Source organism: Rhipicephalus sanguineus, chromosome 4, assembly GCF_013339695.2.
Source record: "Rhipicephalus sanguineus isolate Rsan-2018 chromosome 4, BIME_Rsan_1.4, whole genome shotgun sequence".
Classification (NCBI taxonomy): domain Eukaryota; kingdom Metazoa; phylum Arthropoda; class Arachnida; order Ixodida; family Ixodidae; genus Rhipicephalus; species Rhipicephalus sanguineus.
Window position 1 is genome coordinate 193129227 of NC_051179.1, and position 19272 is coordinate 193148498.

The window sequence follows — 19272 nt, forward strand, 5'->3', positions numbered from 1 at the left end:
AGGAATGCTCTCTGTAACACTGCCACAGATTGCTACTTTGCTTCCTGCACACAAAATTGTCCACTGAAAAGCCACATTCTGCCTAATGTCTGCATGGCTGCTCTCCTATGACAGAATTAACGACAAAGGTGAGCGGCGGTTCAAGGAGTCTGTGGTTGTTGCAGGGCATGGGGCGGATGTCAAGTGCGTTGATTGGCACCCACAGAAGTCACTCATTGTTTCTGGCAGCAAGGACAGCCAGCAGCCCATCAAGCTGTGGGACCCCAAGTCTGGCCAAAGCCTAGCAACCATGTATGTATGCACTCAGTCCATGTCAGTCTTAATGGCATGGACCATCAGTGATCGTTATTATCAGCCTATATTATGTCAGCTGCAGGATGAAAACCTCTTCCAGTCATCTTTGATTTACCTTATCTTGTGTGAACTGATTTTATTTTATCCTTGCAAACTTGTTCATTTTGTTACTCCATCTAATTCACAGCTGTCTTTGGCTGCGTTTCCGATCCCTTGGTATCGATTTTATTGCTCTGACCAATGGTTGTCGGTGCTATGCATTATGTGACCTGCCCATGTCCACTTTTTTTCTCTTAACATGAGCAAGGGTATCAGTTGCTCCTATTTGTTCTGCGACCCATTCTGCTGTCTTGCACTCTCTTAATGCTGCACCTATCATATTCCATTCCATTGCATGCTGCATGGTCCTTAACTTTTTCTTGAGTTTTTTGTTATCCTCCAAGTTTGAGCACCATGTGTTAGATCTGGCAGTATGCAGTGGTTGTATACATTTCATTTTTAGGGACAGCAACAGACTGTCACGATTTGGGAATGCCTGCCATGTGCATTACAGCCCGTCTTTATTCTTCGGGGAATTTACTGTTCAGGATAGGCGTCCCTGTTGGTAATTGACCTAGGTATAGACGATTTTCTGCAGCTAGTTTGTGCACATAAAATTAGATGGCTCCACCGGCACCGTGGACTTGGAGTCCGTGGAACGTGGCTGTGGGCAGCACTGCTCAATACATTTTCATCTGCGCCACATTGTCTGCTTCACGACTTACTGGACACCTGACCTGCTCAGATAGCCGGGCTTCTATGGGAGCGCATGTCCCATTCAACCTCTCGCCGTTGGTGGCACTGCCATATCCTTCTCTGTGGCCTTTGGACGACATTGGATTGAGAATGACCCAATTCTGTGATGAACTACCAGCATATTGGCTTCGAGATCTTTAGTGGCGGCCTCTCGCGCGTGACGTCAGAGAGGAAACTCGGGTGCCGCTCCTCGCGCGCGCGCTCGCTGCGTGAAGGTTACTTGACGCTTCCGGCCAGTCTGTTCTGCTAGAGTCATTGAAACATGAATGGCCTATTTCATAAAGCAATTTGTACTGAATGTTCAAGCAAAATGCCCAGCGAAATCGAGCGGAGCTGCCTTCAGGAGCACGTTCAGTGTCGATTGCTCCTGGTGTCGTCTGCTAGCCATCAATGTGTACATCTGCATGTATGGTGACGATTTCTTTTCGCGACTGTTCTATGGCCGTGGCGCACTCAAAGTGACTTTCCGGCTCGTTTTCAATCACTAATTTCAGTGTTCGGGCTTTGGCTACTGTGTCTGTGTTAAAGCGCAGTATACGTATACCGCGTGCTGCACGTGTTCGGTTGCCAAGCCTGTTCTTTCGATTCAGTTCCTTTGTTCGGAGTTTTAAACGCGTGACAAGCGACGTGTGATGTCATTCAAATCAAATAAATGGTCGTTACAGGCAACAACCTCTGATTAAATTCAAGTTTTCAGCAGCTGCCCTGTAAGCGTGTCGTAAGTAGTAGAAGTTTAAACAAGAAATAAAAAGGTTGAGAGCACGTGTCAAAAGGGGATGCACAACGGTGATATGAAATATATCGTAGGTTGTGTGGAGTTGTCTTTTCTTTATTTTTGCAGCATATTTTAAACCCTTCGTTAATAAATCAACGTTTCCTGACTCGTTCCCGGCCGTTTGAAAGCATGCTGAACAGAATTAGTGTAATCATACTAACGTAGATAAATACAAAGCTTTCGCATCGAAAATCGTAGTAAGATGTATTTGCTATAAAATAGTGTAATTTGCTCTCAGCGGTCAACTCCTGATAGGGCGTGATGCGGTCACGGTACTAAAAAGACTCGCAGGGTCCCTTATGGATTTGCCTAAGACGACTCGAAATCGAAATCCATCTTCTTCTGTTTGTTCAGTCGATGTATTGTTCCTTCCCCGCCCCCTTCCGAATGCCTCTCGGACGTAACGTGGTTTTGCACTGCCTCCAGGATCAGAGGCATTGCAAGCTTTCTATACATCACCTGGCTTTGCATTGCCTCCGTGATCGATGCACCGATCACGGAGGCACTGCAAACCAACGATGTCATGTGATGACGTAATTACGTGACATGACGTTATGACATCACAAATTGTCGCGGTCTGTGATGTCATGAGGTGACATCATCGTGTGAGGATTTTTTGCATCACTCGTGTTGATGCTGTCAACTAGGGTCGCCGACGGTGCATTTTCGCGCTTGATCAGGAATCCAAAGCTTTCTTCATAAAATATCTAACCTTGTTACAGCGCGGTAAAAAATAACAGTAACCAGCCAAAGGGGCCTAAAGAATGATGGGAAAGAGCTCTCTTGCTCCTCTTCCTGGACATATTCGCCAATTTTTCCTACTGTTTATCAAGCTGTATTATCAGTGGCAAATGAAACATGAACAGCGGAGCGCATTCCCCAAGCATTAGGAACTGTATAATGCGCGCCGTCCTGTCATCACCATTGACAGGCACGCACACTCGATTAGGCAGCACTGTGCAATCGAAAGCATGAATCTGGCTCACGAGCGGCAAACCGCAAGAGCATATCTATCTCTAATCATAAGGGTGCGAACTGTACCACGCGCACCACGGCTGGCGTTTCATTTGGAGGCGATAGTATGTGTAACAAGTTTTAATGTGCATCCAACTCGCCCAATCTACGCTAGTTGTCCACAATAACCCGCTGGTCGATGAAGTTATCAATTTTATTTTGTTGGCAAACGTTGTGTGTACTTACTGCAATTGGGAGTGGAGTGTGAACTTTCATTCAAGTCTGTTTACATAACGCTAACTTTTGCGTATAAGCCATGAAATTAACCACGCTTTGCTTCAAAGCAGCGTAGACTCTCTTTAACTCGATTGGCGGGATGTTCGTGCTTTCACGTAAGCTATTTCAAAGCCATCCAGCCCAGTGAGTGACGCTACAAACTCGGTGGCATGATCCTGGACCGCGATGGCTCTGTGTATATAGAAGATACGTTAAATGTTGAAGACGTTTCTTAACCTCCTGTAATGATAGCAGCCATCAAAAGAACTATAATTACAAAAAATACAGTTAGCAGTCAAGGCATGCCGTGCGACGCGAGCGAACTATAACGAAAATGCTGCTGTTCTAGCCGCAGCCTAGCAGATGACAAAAGCCGAATCCCCGCCTTTGCATTACCAGAGCGCCATTCGCAGCGCCGCCGTCGGTGGCTCACCAGGCCAATATGTGACAGTTTTTGCAAACTTAGACAGAGGCTTAAGTAAGCTATTCAGTGCAGTTAATTATTTATTGTATAGGGGTTGACTAACACCTAAAGCCATAGACTTGCGTTGTGTAGGGCAGCCTGTATGATGCCGTGTCCTCAGGTGTCCATTCACATGCAATGAATTCCTAAATCACTTCGCATATCTTTATTTTCTATGTGTTTTGCATTTATGCATAGTAATTACATGATGTGAGTGCTCTGCGCTGGCCAAAACCTCACCACAAGTGCTGAAGTTGACATCAGCGAACATGGACTGACTAGCCCGACACTACTCATGCGTTTTGTCCCTAGTCACAGAAGGAATGAACTAGAACATGCGCGCAAGCAGGTCTGGAGTTACACTAGATCATGATCTTCTCAGGGTCCCCATAGTGTTTGCGCGCATGCGTTGGGTGAGTAAAAGCAAGCAGACGGCAGCGCCGGAAAACATACAACATGGCAGCACCCATCGATGCAGGTTCCTTCTGCCTCGACTTTGTCACATAGTTGTCGTGCGCCATGTGACCCCCTGAGTTTGAAACTTACACTTGTATTTGCTTCATATGTGCATGCTGAAGCTTCAGCAGCAATGTATTACTCACTACTTTGTACAGTATTCCACATGTACTCTCTAATCTTCAGAGACCAGGCTTAGCAGGTGTGACTGAACGAACAGCTGATCTCAGTAATAAAGACAAAACATGCCTGATGCGTTGTCCCAAGCGTGAGATGGCACAAAGCGATAACCAATTTCACCATTTATTTATTCCTGTTAGGACAGTGGGATAGCAAGCACAAGTTCAGATCGAGGCAGGCGCTTGCATCTGCATGAGTGTTGCCATGTTGATTTTTAACCACAGTTACTAACAGTTACTGATACAACATTTAAAGGCATATGGCGTAAATGCAAAGTGAAATAAACATATAACGTGTTGCTGTGGCGTAGTACGTGCCAAACAACTGAAAACATCCCAACCTTGTCAACTTTTAGGCAATTACATATAGAACTGTCTTTGTTTTGCTGCGCAAACATGTGACTTGCTTACACCCCGCTGCAACTAACTTGTGCGGTACAGCCGCGGCCGCTTTGCTGGTCCGAGGCCAGTCACGAACATGTGATCAAGCATGGCCATGCTTCTGAGGAAAATCGTGCATACATACTCTTTTACAGGCTCAAATGTAAGGATGGTAAAATCGATGAAAAGTGTCTCACGAAGCGATTAATTGTCATTGATGTTCAGGTTTTATTTAATCGGTGAAAACTTTTCGATTATTCTATTTCCAGACAGCGACAGAGGTGCCGTGAAAATTTTTAAGGTGCACTAGAATGGCGGTGATGCAAGTGCATGGTGGGCGAGTTGGAGCGGCTGTCTTGTATAGACTGTTTTCTCAAGTCCCAGCAGATGCCGTCAGAGTGATGGGCTTACCTATACCCTATCTTCTCTCATACAGCTCGTGCATTACGTCAGGACTTTGCAAGCAAACTGTTTGCAAAGACATTTCCTGTGTACTTTTTTTTTATGTATTGGCCCAAGCCACATTAGTAAAAATGTTTGGTTTGGGGTAGCTTTCAATTGACATGCATTTGTTGTCTGTGCTGCAGTAACTTTTCCTGCTGAGCGGCTGCGCTAAAAGCTATCGCACGCTCTGATGTGGAGATTGCATGCTGGGCCAGTACATGCAGCACAGTGCTCTCTCGATCGGAAGGTTACTTCGCCGTAATTGCACTTTGCATAACGGGTCAGGAGTAGGAAAGTCGTAGATGCCTTGGCAATTTGAGGTGCTCTACAACAGCTTGGTCATTAAACGTTGCGTCGACTCCAACCTGCTGGAGACTATCCGGGTTTGAAGAGTTTCTTTTGCATAGTGATGTGGGCGTGTGTGCAGAGTCCCGCATTGAAGTACCGATGGACTGCTGTGTTGGGACCATTGGTTACTGCAGTTGCAGTGATATTTACTCAGAAGCTGCAGCTAAGGCTTCACTAAGTTGATATCTAACATAGTTGTGCACGCAGTAAAAGATTTCACGTGAAGCGATCTGCTTGAGATACGATTTGTGCATTTTTATCCTGCGTAGTTAGAAACCTAATGCTAAGTATGTAATCTATAGGTTTTCGCGACTTGGGTGGAAGGAGAGAGAGGAAAGGCAGAGATGTTCAGTAGTTAGAACAACTGGCATGCTAGCCTACACTGGGGAAAAAGATGGGGCAGATCGAAAGTTTCACGTGTGAAGAAAGAGAACGTGAAAGAGAGACAGGGGGAAGCGCGCACGCACGCACATGCACACACACAGTTCGTCATTTTTATGTGGTATACGACATCACTATCAGTCTATAACCACCTGTGCAAGTATGTTATCTTCAAAAATTTCTGCTTTTCATGGGGTATGTGAGGCGGCCAAGAATTCCATTGCCAAAGATTTTGAGGATTCTTACGAAGGAACTGTTAGTCTATGGTTATACGCCTAGCAATTTAAGGGTGCTTTGTAATCATTTCAACCACTATGTATGAGCTCATGTCGGCTGCTTGCAAAAGAATAAAAGAAGTTGAAAAAAGAATTAACGCTCCTCTTTCCTCCTCCCCTTCGTTGATTACAGCTATGCACATGTCAAGGGGGTTGTCAGTCGCAGCAGCATCCAAGCGACTATCCTCACATGCTAATTGTGCGGTCACTCAAGTTGCTGGTTGGTTTGCAGCCATGTTCTCTTTTCTTTGGACACGTTCTTTCCTTGGCAAGGCACATACTGGTGAAACGGCAAGGAAGCTAGTTGTAAGGGTGGCAATATTGGTTGTCACCCAAAATAAAGTGCTTGTGTTCAAGCGCGGCGTTGTCAAATTAAACAATCTCAGCTATTTGTTGTAACTTTTTTAGGGTTCATATACTAGAACATTTTTAAATACTTTTATTCGACCTCACCTTTCACTAGTGTCGTTTTTCTATGTCCTGTTTTGTCCTTCTGCGTTTCACTCAACAAGTTGAACAAAACAGACTGGTGGGCTAGTCGGTATTGCATATCTCGAGGTTTAACATAATGAAACAATACAGGATGACGGAAGACACGAGAAGGCCACAGTGCCGTGCCACTGTGTTTTCGGCCGTCTCGCATCGTTTCTTAACACTAAAGCTCAACAGACACGCTCAGTAAGTGCCATTTTATAGTGCAGTTGTTTTTTTCCACAACATTACAGGGACACATCAAGTGCCTGTCATTTTTTGGACTCCTGCCTTGTTTAGTTTTATACCATATGTTGTTTATCCTGTCACCAGCCATTTGCGCCTGCTATATTTAGTATTCAGCAAACCAAAATGAGCCGCCGCAGTGGTTGCGGTGCTCAGCCGCTTCTAGGGACCCCAGTTCGATCCTGCCTGCGATGGTCGCATTTTGATGGTGGCAAAATGTTAGAAACTCGTGTAGCTCTGTATTCCAGTGCACGTTAAGGAATCGCAGATGGTCGAACTCATCTGGAAGTTATCCATTACGGTGTTTCTTATAGCCTGAGCTGCTTTGGGACATTAAACTTATAAAGTAACTGAAACAAGTGGTAATGAGCACTAACAGAAAATAATGCCAAGGAAGTATAGGGGATGTTGTTAGTAGTAAACGTAAGGTAATTGTGAAGAAAGAAAAGTGGACGAAAAGATAACTTGCCGCGGGCAGGGACCGAACCTGCGATCTTCGAATAACGCGTTCGATGCTCTACCAACTGAGCTACCGCGGCGGCCATCCCCCGTCCACTTTATAGGGTATATATGTACATTAAACGTGGGAGCATCAGTCAGCGTCGCCAGTAGCCATGACGGCGAGTGTGGAACACTCTTTTTCTGCCTGTTGGCGTCACGTAGCACGTGAACTTATTACGAGCTGGCAGCTGACCAATAATCCCTCGCATACTACCTGAAAGCACCAAGTCTGCCAGAACGAGACCCTCGCTATGAATGAAGGAAAGAAGTGTTAGTTTTAAAGGCTCGTTTTTCTTTGTTATACACAGTATTAATGAGCACTAACAAACAATAATGCCAAGGAAGTATAGGGGATGTTATTAATAGTAAACGTAAGGTAAATGTGAAGAAAGAGAAGTGGACGAAAAGATAACTTGCCGCGGGCAGGCATCGAACCAGCGACCTTCGAATAACGCGTTCGATACTCTACCAACTGAGCTACCGCGGCGGCCATCCCCCCGTCCACTTTATAGGGTATATATGTACATTAAACGTGGGAGCGTCAGTCAGCGCCCCCACTAGCCATGACGGCGAGTATGGAACACTCTTTTTCTGCCTGTTGGCGTCACGTAGCACGTGAACTTATTACGAGCTGGCAGCGGACCAGCTGACCAAACAAATGGCCTCTCTTAAAGGGGCCGACAACTGGCCAGAACGTGTGATTAGATCCTGGTAGAAATGAAAAGACCGTGAAATGTAGGGACGGATTCCAGCATGCTTTTCGCATTGTGAGTAGGATTTATATTTGGAAATCGTGTTTAAAAGTAACAAAAATTGCTATGTCGCACAGCCCAGTGGAAGAGCCTTAGCTCGATTATGGAGTCGATCACTTTGCTGTACGTATGGTCACGTAGTCTGATGCTGTCATGCGCGCTTAATTAGTCCTCAGAATTAGAGTATGTATATTATTATCTATGCCTGCTCTATTCTGTGCTGCTTACGTGGTGAGAAGTGGCGCTGCCTTTGCGGCGGCCAGTGGCCCATGTCGTGCTGTGGCGCATGCGCAGGGAGTGCACGCACGCACAGTAAACCACCGCGCTCGAACACGAACCGCTCTTGCGCTCATTGTTTCCAGCATGTGTTGTCACGTGTATATACGACTTCATATTCGCCCTGAATAGCGAAATTCTGATTACAAATGTTTCACGGCGTTTTCCACGTTACCATTCAGTGATTAGACACTCTGACCGGTAAGCTTTCCATTGCGCTAAAGAAAATAGGTACCATAAAAATTGGTTTCGGTCCCTTTAACAAACTATTATGTTCTTGCGTTGTTCACCTTGGTTCCATCTACCAAACAAATAAGTAGGGTCCTGCATGAATTATAAACCGTGTTACAGCCTTTTCAATAGCGCCTGTCAAAAATATTGACTAATCGACGAAAAAACCTTCGAAATCGATTAATCGATCAATGGCAAAACCGATCAACGATTAATCGGTAATCGATTAAAAAGATTGATTGACCATTCCTACTCTAATTGTTGTTTTCTTTCCTCTTTCACCATGCTATTTAGCATTATCTTTGCCTTCAGCACATTCATATTGTCATGTGGCTGTGATGGTGAATACACAGGACACAAGCTGGTACAGATAAAAATTCTTTATTGGGCGAGCTTGTGCTCAGCAAATGAAATGTCAAAGTACAAGCAATACGCGCTGTACATAGATGGTGGCAATCACAGGCGTCGGCCGTCGGAAATCTGATCGTCAGTGGAATGTGTCGCCTTTTATACATCAACAGTCGAACCTTCCATCGTTTTCACTGGGGTGTTCGCATTCTACCCATAATTTAAGAGAACAATCTCAAACAATCGCGAAGCTTCCCAAACATTGCAGTGCGGCCAGCACCGAGCGGCACTTATGATATTTGTGGGTGGGTGAAACCCGTTCACATCAAGCTAAAGAAAAGAGGGTGCGTGGCAGTGCCACCTTCTGAAAAAGCATTGTCCCGATACTGCAAAAAAACGTGAAAGTGAAAAAAGAAACATATACATGTATATAGAGAAAACACAAGAACAAGTGGATAATAAAGCTCTAAATGTTCACTAGCGTGCATAGGACGGCCTAAGGCGCACTACATGCACAACCTTGTGGCGTGTCCCGTGCCACTGAGGGCTCTTGATACCATCGGGGACAACTTCACACTCCAGCAGTGCACTGAGAAGTCAGAAGTACTCTGTATGGCCCAAAGTATCGTCGAAGAAGTTTTTCGCTGAGCCCGCATCGACGTATAGGCATCTAGATCCAAACAAGGTCGCCATGCTAGTATTCCACACAGCGTCATCGAAGGTTGTAACAGTGGTTGTTGGTGGTCTGCTGGTTTTCGATGCGCAGATGGGCAAGTTGTCTTACTTCTTCGACGGATGCACTGAAGGTAGACAGCGACGTCGAGGTGGCCTTTGTCGGTGACGTTAGGTAGCATGACGTCAAGCGTTGTTGCTGGGCTCCTTCCGTAAACCAGCTTGAAAGGTGCCATCTGTGTGGTTTATTGTACCATCATGTTGTAGGCAAAAGTTACATACGAAAGGATAGCATCCCAGTTCTTGTGTTCAACGTGAACATGCTTGGTGAACATGTCGGTGATGGTTTTATTTAGGCAGCTGACTTGCGGTGACTTGTCTCGCTGTATCACAGAATGGCTTCAGTTAGGTTCGCCGTAAAAGCTGTCTCTCTGTCGGTGATGACTTGTGGAGCACCATGTCACAGCACGATGTCTCCATGAAGAGCTTCACTACCTCAGTTGCACTGACTTTAGGCAGGGCTTTCGTTTCAGCGTAATGGGTGAGGTAGTCTGTAGCTATGACAGTCCACCTATTACGAAATGTTGACCCCAGAAATGGCCCCAGTAAGTCCATCTCAACCTGCTGGAACAGTCGGTAATGTGGTTCGATCGGTTGCGGAAATCCCACAGGCCTTGTCACCGGTGTCTTGTGTCGCTAACATTCCCAACATTTTTTGACGTAATGGGCAATGTTGGTGTTAAGGCATGGCCAGTAATATTACTCCTGAAATATTAAGGAGTAATAATATTACTCCTGAATATTATGAGTAATAATATTACTCCTGAATATTACTCCTGAAATATTCAGGAGTAATATTTCTCCTGAATTCTCGTGAGCATACGTGAGAAGCCGAGGTGACCAGCGGTCACATCATCGTGCAGGGCTTGCAGAACCTCTGGACGCTTTGCCGAGGGCACAACGAGAAGGTAGCTGGTGCGAACTGTCGAGAAGTTCTTCTTGACGAGCATGCCATCTTGTAAGCAAAACGATGGTAATAAACGATGAATACTCTTGGGACGTCAGTCTTGCCTACCAAGTACTCCATCAGGCGTCATAGTTCTTGATCACTCTGCTCAGCAAGGTTGTCTGCTCTTAAAGGGATACTGAACAAAAATAGGAAAAAGTGGCAAAAATATCAAAATTATACTCAGAAGACATGACTGTTCTGAAAAAACAGAGTATATTTCAGATATTTTTTAACAGTTGGCTGTGTTTTTGGATGATTGTCAGCACGCGGCGGCTGCACACATCAAAGCCACCGTGGCGGATGCAGGGAGCATGCTTTCCTGTCCTGCTACTTCTCTTTCTCCACCTCTCCTTCGCATCTTACTCTCCCCGCTCCACAAAAGTGCTAAGATATACTCCGCTCTTTAGGGGCTTTACCCCACCCCGGAGCATCATTCGCTGCTGGTGCCGTCCGTAATGGTTCTAGGAACTGTAGTGGAAGCTGAGTAGGTTGAGAAATGCGGGCGACGGCTGGCATTGTTGGCACACCTGTTTCTGGTAACATTGAGTTTTACCTCCTCTAGTTCACGATGCGGCCGCTAGACGCAGCAGTTTGTGAAAAACGCATTAATAAGTTCATTATTTTCTGCTAGTTTCTACCTGAAATGAAGGTTCTGTCTACCGATTTCAGCACCCAATCTTTCAGTATGGCTGAAAATCTCGACTTGGAAAATCTTTAGTATCCCTTTAAAGTTCCCAGGAACGAGCTCTCATCCTGCATGTCTTGCAGCGGTGGGTCAAAAAAAGAGTGCCGGTTAAGCCATCGGCATCAAAGTGCTTCCTTACGGCCTTGTACACAACGGTGGCGTCGAATTCTTGGAGTCTGAGACTCCACCGTCAGAGGCGACCTGAAGGGCCATTTAGGTTTCATCGTTGGGTAGCGCACAAATGGACAAGACACGAAGGAAGAAGACGAGACAAGCGCTTCTTTCGTGTCTTGTCCGTTTCTTCCTTCATGTCTTGTCCGTTTGTGCACTACCAAACGATGGATAGGTTCCAATTCACCCGCCTTTCAGTCCTGCTACATTTGAGTTTGCCAGCCAACACAAAGCGTGATGGTCACTCAGCACTTTGAGAGACCTGCCATGTAGGTATGGGCAGAACTTCAACGTAGCCCAGATAATGGCAACGCATTCATTTTCCGCAATGGAATAGTTGGCTTTGGCTTTCGATAGCGACCTGCTAAGGTAAGCAATAACCTTTTCCAGGCCATTTATTCTCTGTACAAGCATGGCACCTAGTCCTACACAACTTGCATCAGCGGGAATTTCGGTTTCAGTTCCGTCGAAATCGGAAGGAACCGTCGACAACTGCAGGCATCCTTTTAGTTCCTTGAATGCTTCGTTCTGTGGCATTTCCCACTTCAAGTTGACGTCAGATTTCGTCAGAAGCGTCAAAGGCAGGGCGATGCGAGTAAAGTCTTTTACGAAGCATTGGTAATGAGCGTACAGTCCAATAAACAGGTGCAATGCTTTTTGTCGACGGACTTAGGAAAGTTCGTGATGGCTGCAGTCTTCTGAGGGTGTGGACGAAGTGCCTCCTGGCTGATGATGTGTCCCAGTAAGAGTAGCTCTTCGTCCACAAAGTGACACTTTTCTGTTTTAAGGGTGAGCTCGGATGACTTCACTGCTTGTAACACCGTTTCAAGCCGTCTAAGGTGGTTCTCAAAATTTCCTGAAAAAACATCGTCATCCAGGTAGACGAGACCAGCATGCCACCTTAGGCCCACCAGTACTGTGCCCATTACGCGTTGGAACGTTGCAGGTGCCAAGCAACGCCCGAGAGGCATGACTAAGCTTTAACAGGTCGTCTGGCGTGATGAAGGCATTCTTCTCTCTATCCCTCTCGTTGACTTCAATTTGTGCCAGTAGCCCGTCTTTAAATCCATCGACGAGATATACCTTGTATTGCACAGTTAGTCCAAGGTGTCGTCAATCCATGGTAGGGGGCACACATTCTTTTCTGTGATTTCGTTCAAACGACAATAATTAACGCAGGACCGTAGCGATCCATTCTTTTTCTTCACTACAGTAAAATCTCGTTAATACTACACTCGTTAATTCGGAAAATCGGATGATTCAGACGTGTTCTCTGGCCCCAGCTAGTATGTTCATTGTTTAATGGCATCAAACTCTCGTTAATTGGGTTGTATTTGACCGCTACCCGGTTTTTTGGACGATCCATGGAGCATGGCGACCGCGAAGCCCCTCAAGTGTGCGATGCAAGTGAACGAAAGCGGCGTTCGCAGACACCCGAAATGGCCGCGAGCTTTCTGAAAGGCATTGACAGCATCCAATATCGCATTGTTGGTACGTAATAAGGCATGGGTTCAGAGCACGTTTCGGCTTAAGACACGGGGGTCTTGAGCTACGATCACATTGGGAAGTCGCCAATGACGAAAATTGCGGCTTACACTGCTCTTTTGCAAAATAAGCGCTGGATATAATATTTCTAAAGAAAACAAAGGTGCATAAATGTAATAGACATTTCTTTATTGTCTTCTTGATACTTTCGATAATTCGGCTTTGAGTTAATTCAGACAGTTTTTCCGGTCTCGTGAAATCCGAATTAACGAGTTTTTACTTTAATACTAAGGGTGATGCTCGCGGACTCTTGGACGGCTGTATGATATCGTCACACAGCCTTTCATCGACTTATTGCTTTATGGCCTCGTGTTCATGTGCAGAAACTTGGCACGGGCTCTAACGGAGCGAACTGGCATATTCTTAGGTTATAATGCGGTGTTTAGCAACTGTGCTTTGTCGAATTCTTCAGGATGACAAGAAGTTATCCTTGTAATGTCGGAGCAGGCCCTTGAGCCGTTCTTGTTTGTGATGGAAGAACCAGGTTGATGTCGAAAGCTGATTCTTTGAAAGCTGGTCGAAGCTGGAACTTGGATCATCGGGGTAGGTTCGGTAGAGTGCGTGAGGGCGAAAGCATCACTGGCTTCCACAATTTCTTCTATGTGGGCGATCATCATGCCTTTGCTGACGTGCTTGTATTTGTGGCTGAAATTCGTGACCAACACCTTCACTTTCCCTACGTGCAGCTCACGTATGCCTCTGGCGACACAGATCTCATGGTTGAGCAAGAGGTTCTGGTCACCCTCCATGACACCTGCTAAGTCTGCAGATTTTTCAGTGCCCACAGAAATGATGACACTGGAATGAGGCAGAGTGGTGACTTGGTCTTCGAGTACATTTAAGGCGAGGCTTTCTGGCATCATGTGGGGCAGTAATGCTTTTTCTCTGTATAGCATTATTGACTCAGATCTCAGGTTGGTGACTGCCCTGTGGTGGCTTAACCCCTTAAGTGCTTTATTTTTTTGAAAATTTCCCGACCAAAAGTGCCTATTTTTTTTATTGCTGATTTCGAATCTGATTGTACTAAAAAGCAGCTTGTCGATGTTGAAGAAATATTTGTACCACATACTTAGTCAAATCAAAACACGGAAGAACGCAAGGGGGCCTGTTGCAGCTCCTGCACCAAAAGCGAGTTTCCTTTCTCAATTTTTTCCCATTTTCTCCTCGCTTCCGAGAGCAAACGAAGCACATTTGAAGAAACTGCTGAATATATTCCATAAGGTCATCTGGCAATGACAAGTTGAAAGTCTTGCCTGGAATGGCCAAGAATGGAAAGCGAGGAGGCTTCACAGGAGGATTGTCCGCATCAAGCAGGATCCACTGGCGAGCACTCGCGATGTTCGCTTCCGAGCTGTTTTCATCATCACCGGAGAAGATGCTCAATTCACCGCCTTCGCTGTCTTTACTTCCGGACACAAGATAAACATCTGTATCCGAATGATCATCACTCGAATAAGATGACGAAAACGAAAAGCCTCTTTTTCGTGTTGACGAGCCAGTTATGCATGGGTGGCCACCACCGCAAGCCATCTTTTCATACAAAAACCGCGCTCATTCCGCAGGAGAAAAATAAATTGCCAAGTAAATGCTGCCATCTGGTGGATTACACGCAATTTAAGCTGTAGAAGCGCGCCTCTTGTCCTGAACGCTAGAGGGGAGTACCTATTCCGCTAGGACGAGCTCTGCTCGTCCAAAGCAGTTTGGAGACAGTTTGGGCAGGACGAGCTCTGCTCGTCCAAAGCAGTTAAGGGGTTAAGAAGTCCATACCAAGGATTACCTCTCGTGAGCATTCTTTCAAAAAAACGAATGTCGCAGGATAGGTCCGGTCATGAACGGTGACCCTTGCCATGTAGGTTCCAGTCGGCGTTATTAGGGCTCCTCCAACAGTTCAGATTAGGGGACCTTCTCATGCAGCCCTAACTTTCTTCAACTTGGCGGTGAAGGATCCACTCATAACTGAGTAGTCAGCTCTGATGTCCACTAAAACAGTGACTGTGTGGCTGTCAAGAATTTAGTCGAGGTCTGTGGTTAACTCATGGCACATGGCTGTGTCGCTTTGTTCTGCTGCTGCTATGTGCCGTCGTGAGGTCTTCCGGTTACGAAATTTTGTCTTAAGGGCCCTGTTGGGCTGGCAGCATGTTTTTAAGATTTCGTCCCAGCATTGGGGGCGGAGCATCTTCGGTGTGCGACGAACAGCAACCACACCTCCATCGGTTGCTACTTTCAGTTTTCCAGATATGCGCTAAGTGACTGGCCTAGAGTTGGGCCCATGTATGGTCGGCATTGGTGTGACAGGTAGCGTCCTGGTGATGGTGAACGCAACGGCCGTCGAGTTGCCCACCCATAGGTCGACAAAAATGTGGAGCTCACTCAGACTGACTCATAAATATATTTTGACCTTAGGGCTCACTCAGACTCAGATTTGTCAAAGTTTTCTTCTACCGGACTCACTTGGACTCAAGCTACTAAATTTTTTTTCAACCTGACTCCCTCGTACTCACCATAACGTTACTTACTCAGACTCGCTCAGACTCAGAATCATGGCTCGATCTGAGTCTGAGTGATTCCACTCATGGGTTCATTAGTGTATATTTATGGCGAATTCCACTGGTCGAGCTGGAGCAAGTTTTCTTGCTCTGTGGCCGAGAATCTGCGTTCCACTGGTTGACTCTGAGCAAGTTTGCGTTTTTCACTGGCAGATTCGGAGCAACCCGCTCCGTGATGAAGCGTTCCGCTTTGCTCCGTCTTGCAGAGGTGGATTTCGCCGGAACTTCGGCAATGCGGTGCCTTCATTTCCGGTACAGTTGGGAAACTCGGTTGTCTTCAGCTTTTTTGTGGTGTTGTCTGATCACCCTGTGCACTTGTTTACATTCCTAAAATGGCACCACTTGACTCTGATGAACGAGCTGCTGGTTTGCTTCTTGCTCTGAAGACGATGTGCTCTACAAAATGATGTTTAAAGAAACGTTCCCTGACCCGCTATGCGCATGCCCAAAGATCATCGGCTGCGTCGAAGAAGTTGTCATCTACATCGAAGAATAGATTTCTATGATATTTGTCAGCGCAACACAAGAAAACGGCACACCTGCTTTAAGCCACTTCGGGGTCGAAATGCACGCTTTGCAGTGGCGACCCATGGGAACGCACAAGAGTGGAAGCAGAAGTAGTTTCCAGAGCCTGTTTATGTGACGTATGCATAAACGACTTCCGGAGTGACCTCACGCGAAGCATTCACGTGTTCCACTGGCAGATTTGGCTTTGTGCAATCCGAGTGTTCGCTCCAGGATTTTGGTGGCCGCCCCAGCTCTCCCAGTGGAATTCGCCATTAGCTTTTTCAACCCTGGTGTCAATGCTCTTTAAAAGCAATATATCACATAATCGGTGTTCTACTTGGCACCTTTTGATCTCATACGTTTAAGCACGAGTGATCAGTGGTTGCAATCCAGTAACAACATTGTCATTGAAAGAGATGACTCAGAGATATTTTCTTCAAGAACTTCCCGTGAAAGAGATTGCGGGGTGGAGGTCAAGGCATCTCGTCTCGCCCGCTGGTAACTCACGCCTTTGATCAATAAAGATTGAGCTGGTGTATGAACGATAGTACGTTGAAGTATGTGTGAGTAGACGTGAGTGTGAATGCAAGCCGACATAAGGCTGATAGTAATGCTGAATTTGAGCAGTTATCACCATAGGTCGGCACAAAAATGTGGAGCTCACTCAGGCTAACCCAAGAAATATGTGTTGTGCTTACGGCTCACTTGGACTCGGACTCACCAAAATTTCCCTCTGCTGGACTCACTCGGACTCAAACTCAGACTCGTGGCTCGATCTGAGTCTTAGTGAGTCGACTCATAAGTGAGTTTGCCGACCTATGTGTCCACCTGTATGCCTCGAGACAGTCAGCGATGTCTCGTGGCTTCTCACCTCGCTCTGGAGGTGGTGCGTTTATGGTGAAGCCATGCGGCGCAAATCGCAGTACTGGCAGTGATGGTAGGTGTGGCTGGCTTCTCCACAGTGGTAGCAGAGCGAGCGATGGTCGGTCGCACGCCACACGTTGGTCTTTCTTGGGGCTTAGCGTTGGCCCACAGGCAGGTGGGATCACGTTGGAGGAAGCGGCGGTGTTTGGCCTCAGAAGTGTGGTGGTACGGCATCTTGACATTGGTGCGGGGGGGGAGCAGAACGGTCGAATGCAGCAGCATACGTCATGACTGTCGCCTGAGGCAGCGCTAGTTCACGAACCCCCAGTGACTGCTGAATTTCTTGATGTACGATGTCTGTAATCGAGTCTACTTGAGGCTCTGATGAAGACAACATCTTTCGCAGCTCCTCCCATGCGATCACTCTGATGGTATCACGCAAGTCGTTGATGCCCAGCGAGTGCACTTCAGGATATTTTGCAGACAGCGAAGAGCACTTATATTGTTTCGTCCGCATCTCAAGTGTCTTCTCAATAGTTGCAGCCTCGGTGAGGAATTCAGTGTTCGTCTTGAGTGGGTTGCGCACAAGTCCTGCGAACAGTTCTTGTTTCACACCCCGCAAAAGCAGGCGAACTTTTTTTTCTTCGGCATGGCAGTGTAGGCCTGATGGAAAAGTCGGGTCATTTCTTCAGTGAAGGTAGTGACGTTTTTGTCCACTGTGATTTGTCTTTTTTTCATCACCATATGCTCAACGACCTCAAATTATACTCATTCGTTGGTGTCAATGGCCTGTCCGATTTTCCTCATCACTAGAGGCCGGATTTTTAGGCACTAAAAAAGTGCGTTTTAGGTGCCAAAAATAGGCAGGCAAAACACCGTTTTAGGCCTCCAAAATCATAAATATAGGCACAATAAATTTTTACATAAATTCATATAATTTCAATCAAAGATGTGCCCGACCTGTATGTACGACAGGAAAGCCAGAAATAATGGTGTTTATGATGGCACAAGGGCGCCAACGGTTCAGCATAGCCATGCAATTGTCCCTTTACCCGCACGGCTCGCAGAACACGGTCTCTCCTTTTATTGCCTAGCATGGTGAGTCAAGTGCCCACCGCCAAATCAACGCACTCCTGGGTCTCTCTCTTTACGGCGTGGCGCAGAAAGGCAGCACAGGAGCAGATACCCAGACCGCTAAAAGACCAAAAGGGAGGGATGCCTCGTAATGGCCAGGGCTAATCGCGTAGGGTCAATTTCTCCCCTGTCGGTGAACACTCCAAAGGGCCCGTTACCATGTTTGAGCATTTCGAGCTGACAAGTGTAATGCATGCACTGGGCGCTCACGATCACGTCTGCCAAGGTTTACAACGCTACGCGCTGCGGAAAGATGTGAAATTTGAAACTGAACGCCGTTGCCCTTCTTCTCGTAGGCGCGCGCCCCAAGATTGAAGGGCTGACGTACAACAATGAGTGGTCCTGTGCTCTTGCGTCGCTCACCTACGTAGACATTGATGCTCTGAGTCTCTGACATCGCCAACAAAAGCATATGACGCTGCGAGAAGTATTCGAGACGAAGTGTGTAATTTGTTTAATCTGTTGCTTGAATGAATAACCGAAAGATGAGAGAAATAATAAAACACAGAAACGGAATTAGCGCGTGTTTTAACAGCGAAGCTGTTAAGGCTAGCCGTAATGTGTGCGGCCTACTAGAAAACGGATATGTGCCACAGCATATCAGAAAACTATCATCATCGTAAATGGCTATGTGCCACAGAAATTAAGTAAGTCTCCCTACTCACCACTGGTCAACTAAAGATGAAGAAGGCAACATTTAGCCCAACAAATGGCTGAGAAGCGATGGCGGCGAGCCGAAGACCCCGAGTACGTACAACCAGAGAATACTAGGGAACGGGAAAGGCAACGGCGGCTTCGAGAAGACCCCGAAGCGATGGAAGGCCTACGTCAACGACGACGTGCCCGTAGATCTATGAGGTGCGAACGCTTCGTTTCAGAGCGAGGTTCTGTCTCGGGAGTTAGGACATCCATGTCGTGTCTGTGACTGTCTGGTTTAACTCGAACCTCTCTACGCTGAGTATCAACGTATAAATAACCTGCATCACCTAGCTAAGGCCTAGAAACAACCGAAGCGACCAGATGAGTCTTCAGAATAGTCCAGTTTCGCTGTTTCGAGCTTTGCACTGCTTAGTGCAACCTTCACCAATTTTTTTCTTTTTCTTTTTGACTTCTAATCGCAGTGAGATGCCAGACTAATGTGCCTGCGTTTGTGCGACGCATGCGTTCGTGTTCTTGCCATTCCCACGTCGTGCCAATGCCAGCCCTGTCAATGCTTGGCGCCATTTTGGTCCCTTACAACAGTTCTAGCTGTGCGACGCGGTGTATCGCGGTAAAGATACATGATCCGAGCCA

At 46.5% G+C, this 19272-nt stretch overlaps 1 protein-coding gene across 1 annotated transcript in view; it reads left to right on the forward strand.

Annotated features, from left to right (window-relative positions):
- The window catches only part of LOC119390989 (pre-mRNA 3' end processing protein WDR33-like), a 277891-nt gene that overhangs the window by 144838 nt on the left and 113781 nt on the right, over window positions 1-19272 (forward strand). The window contains 1 exon segment of the mRNA XM_049415008.1: window positions 165-291. Coding sequence (XP_049270965.1) covers window positions 165-291 — 127 coding nt within the window.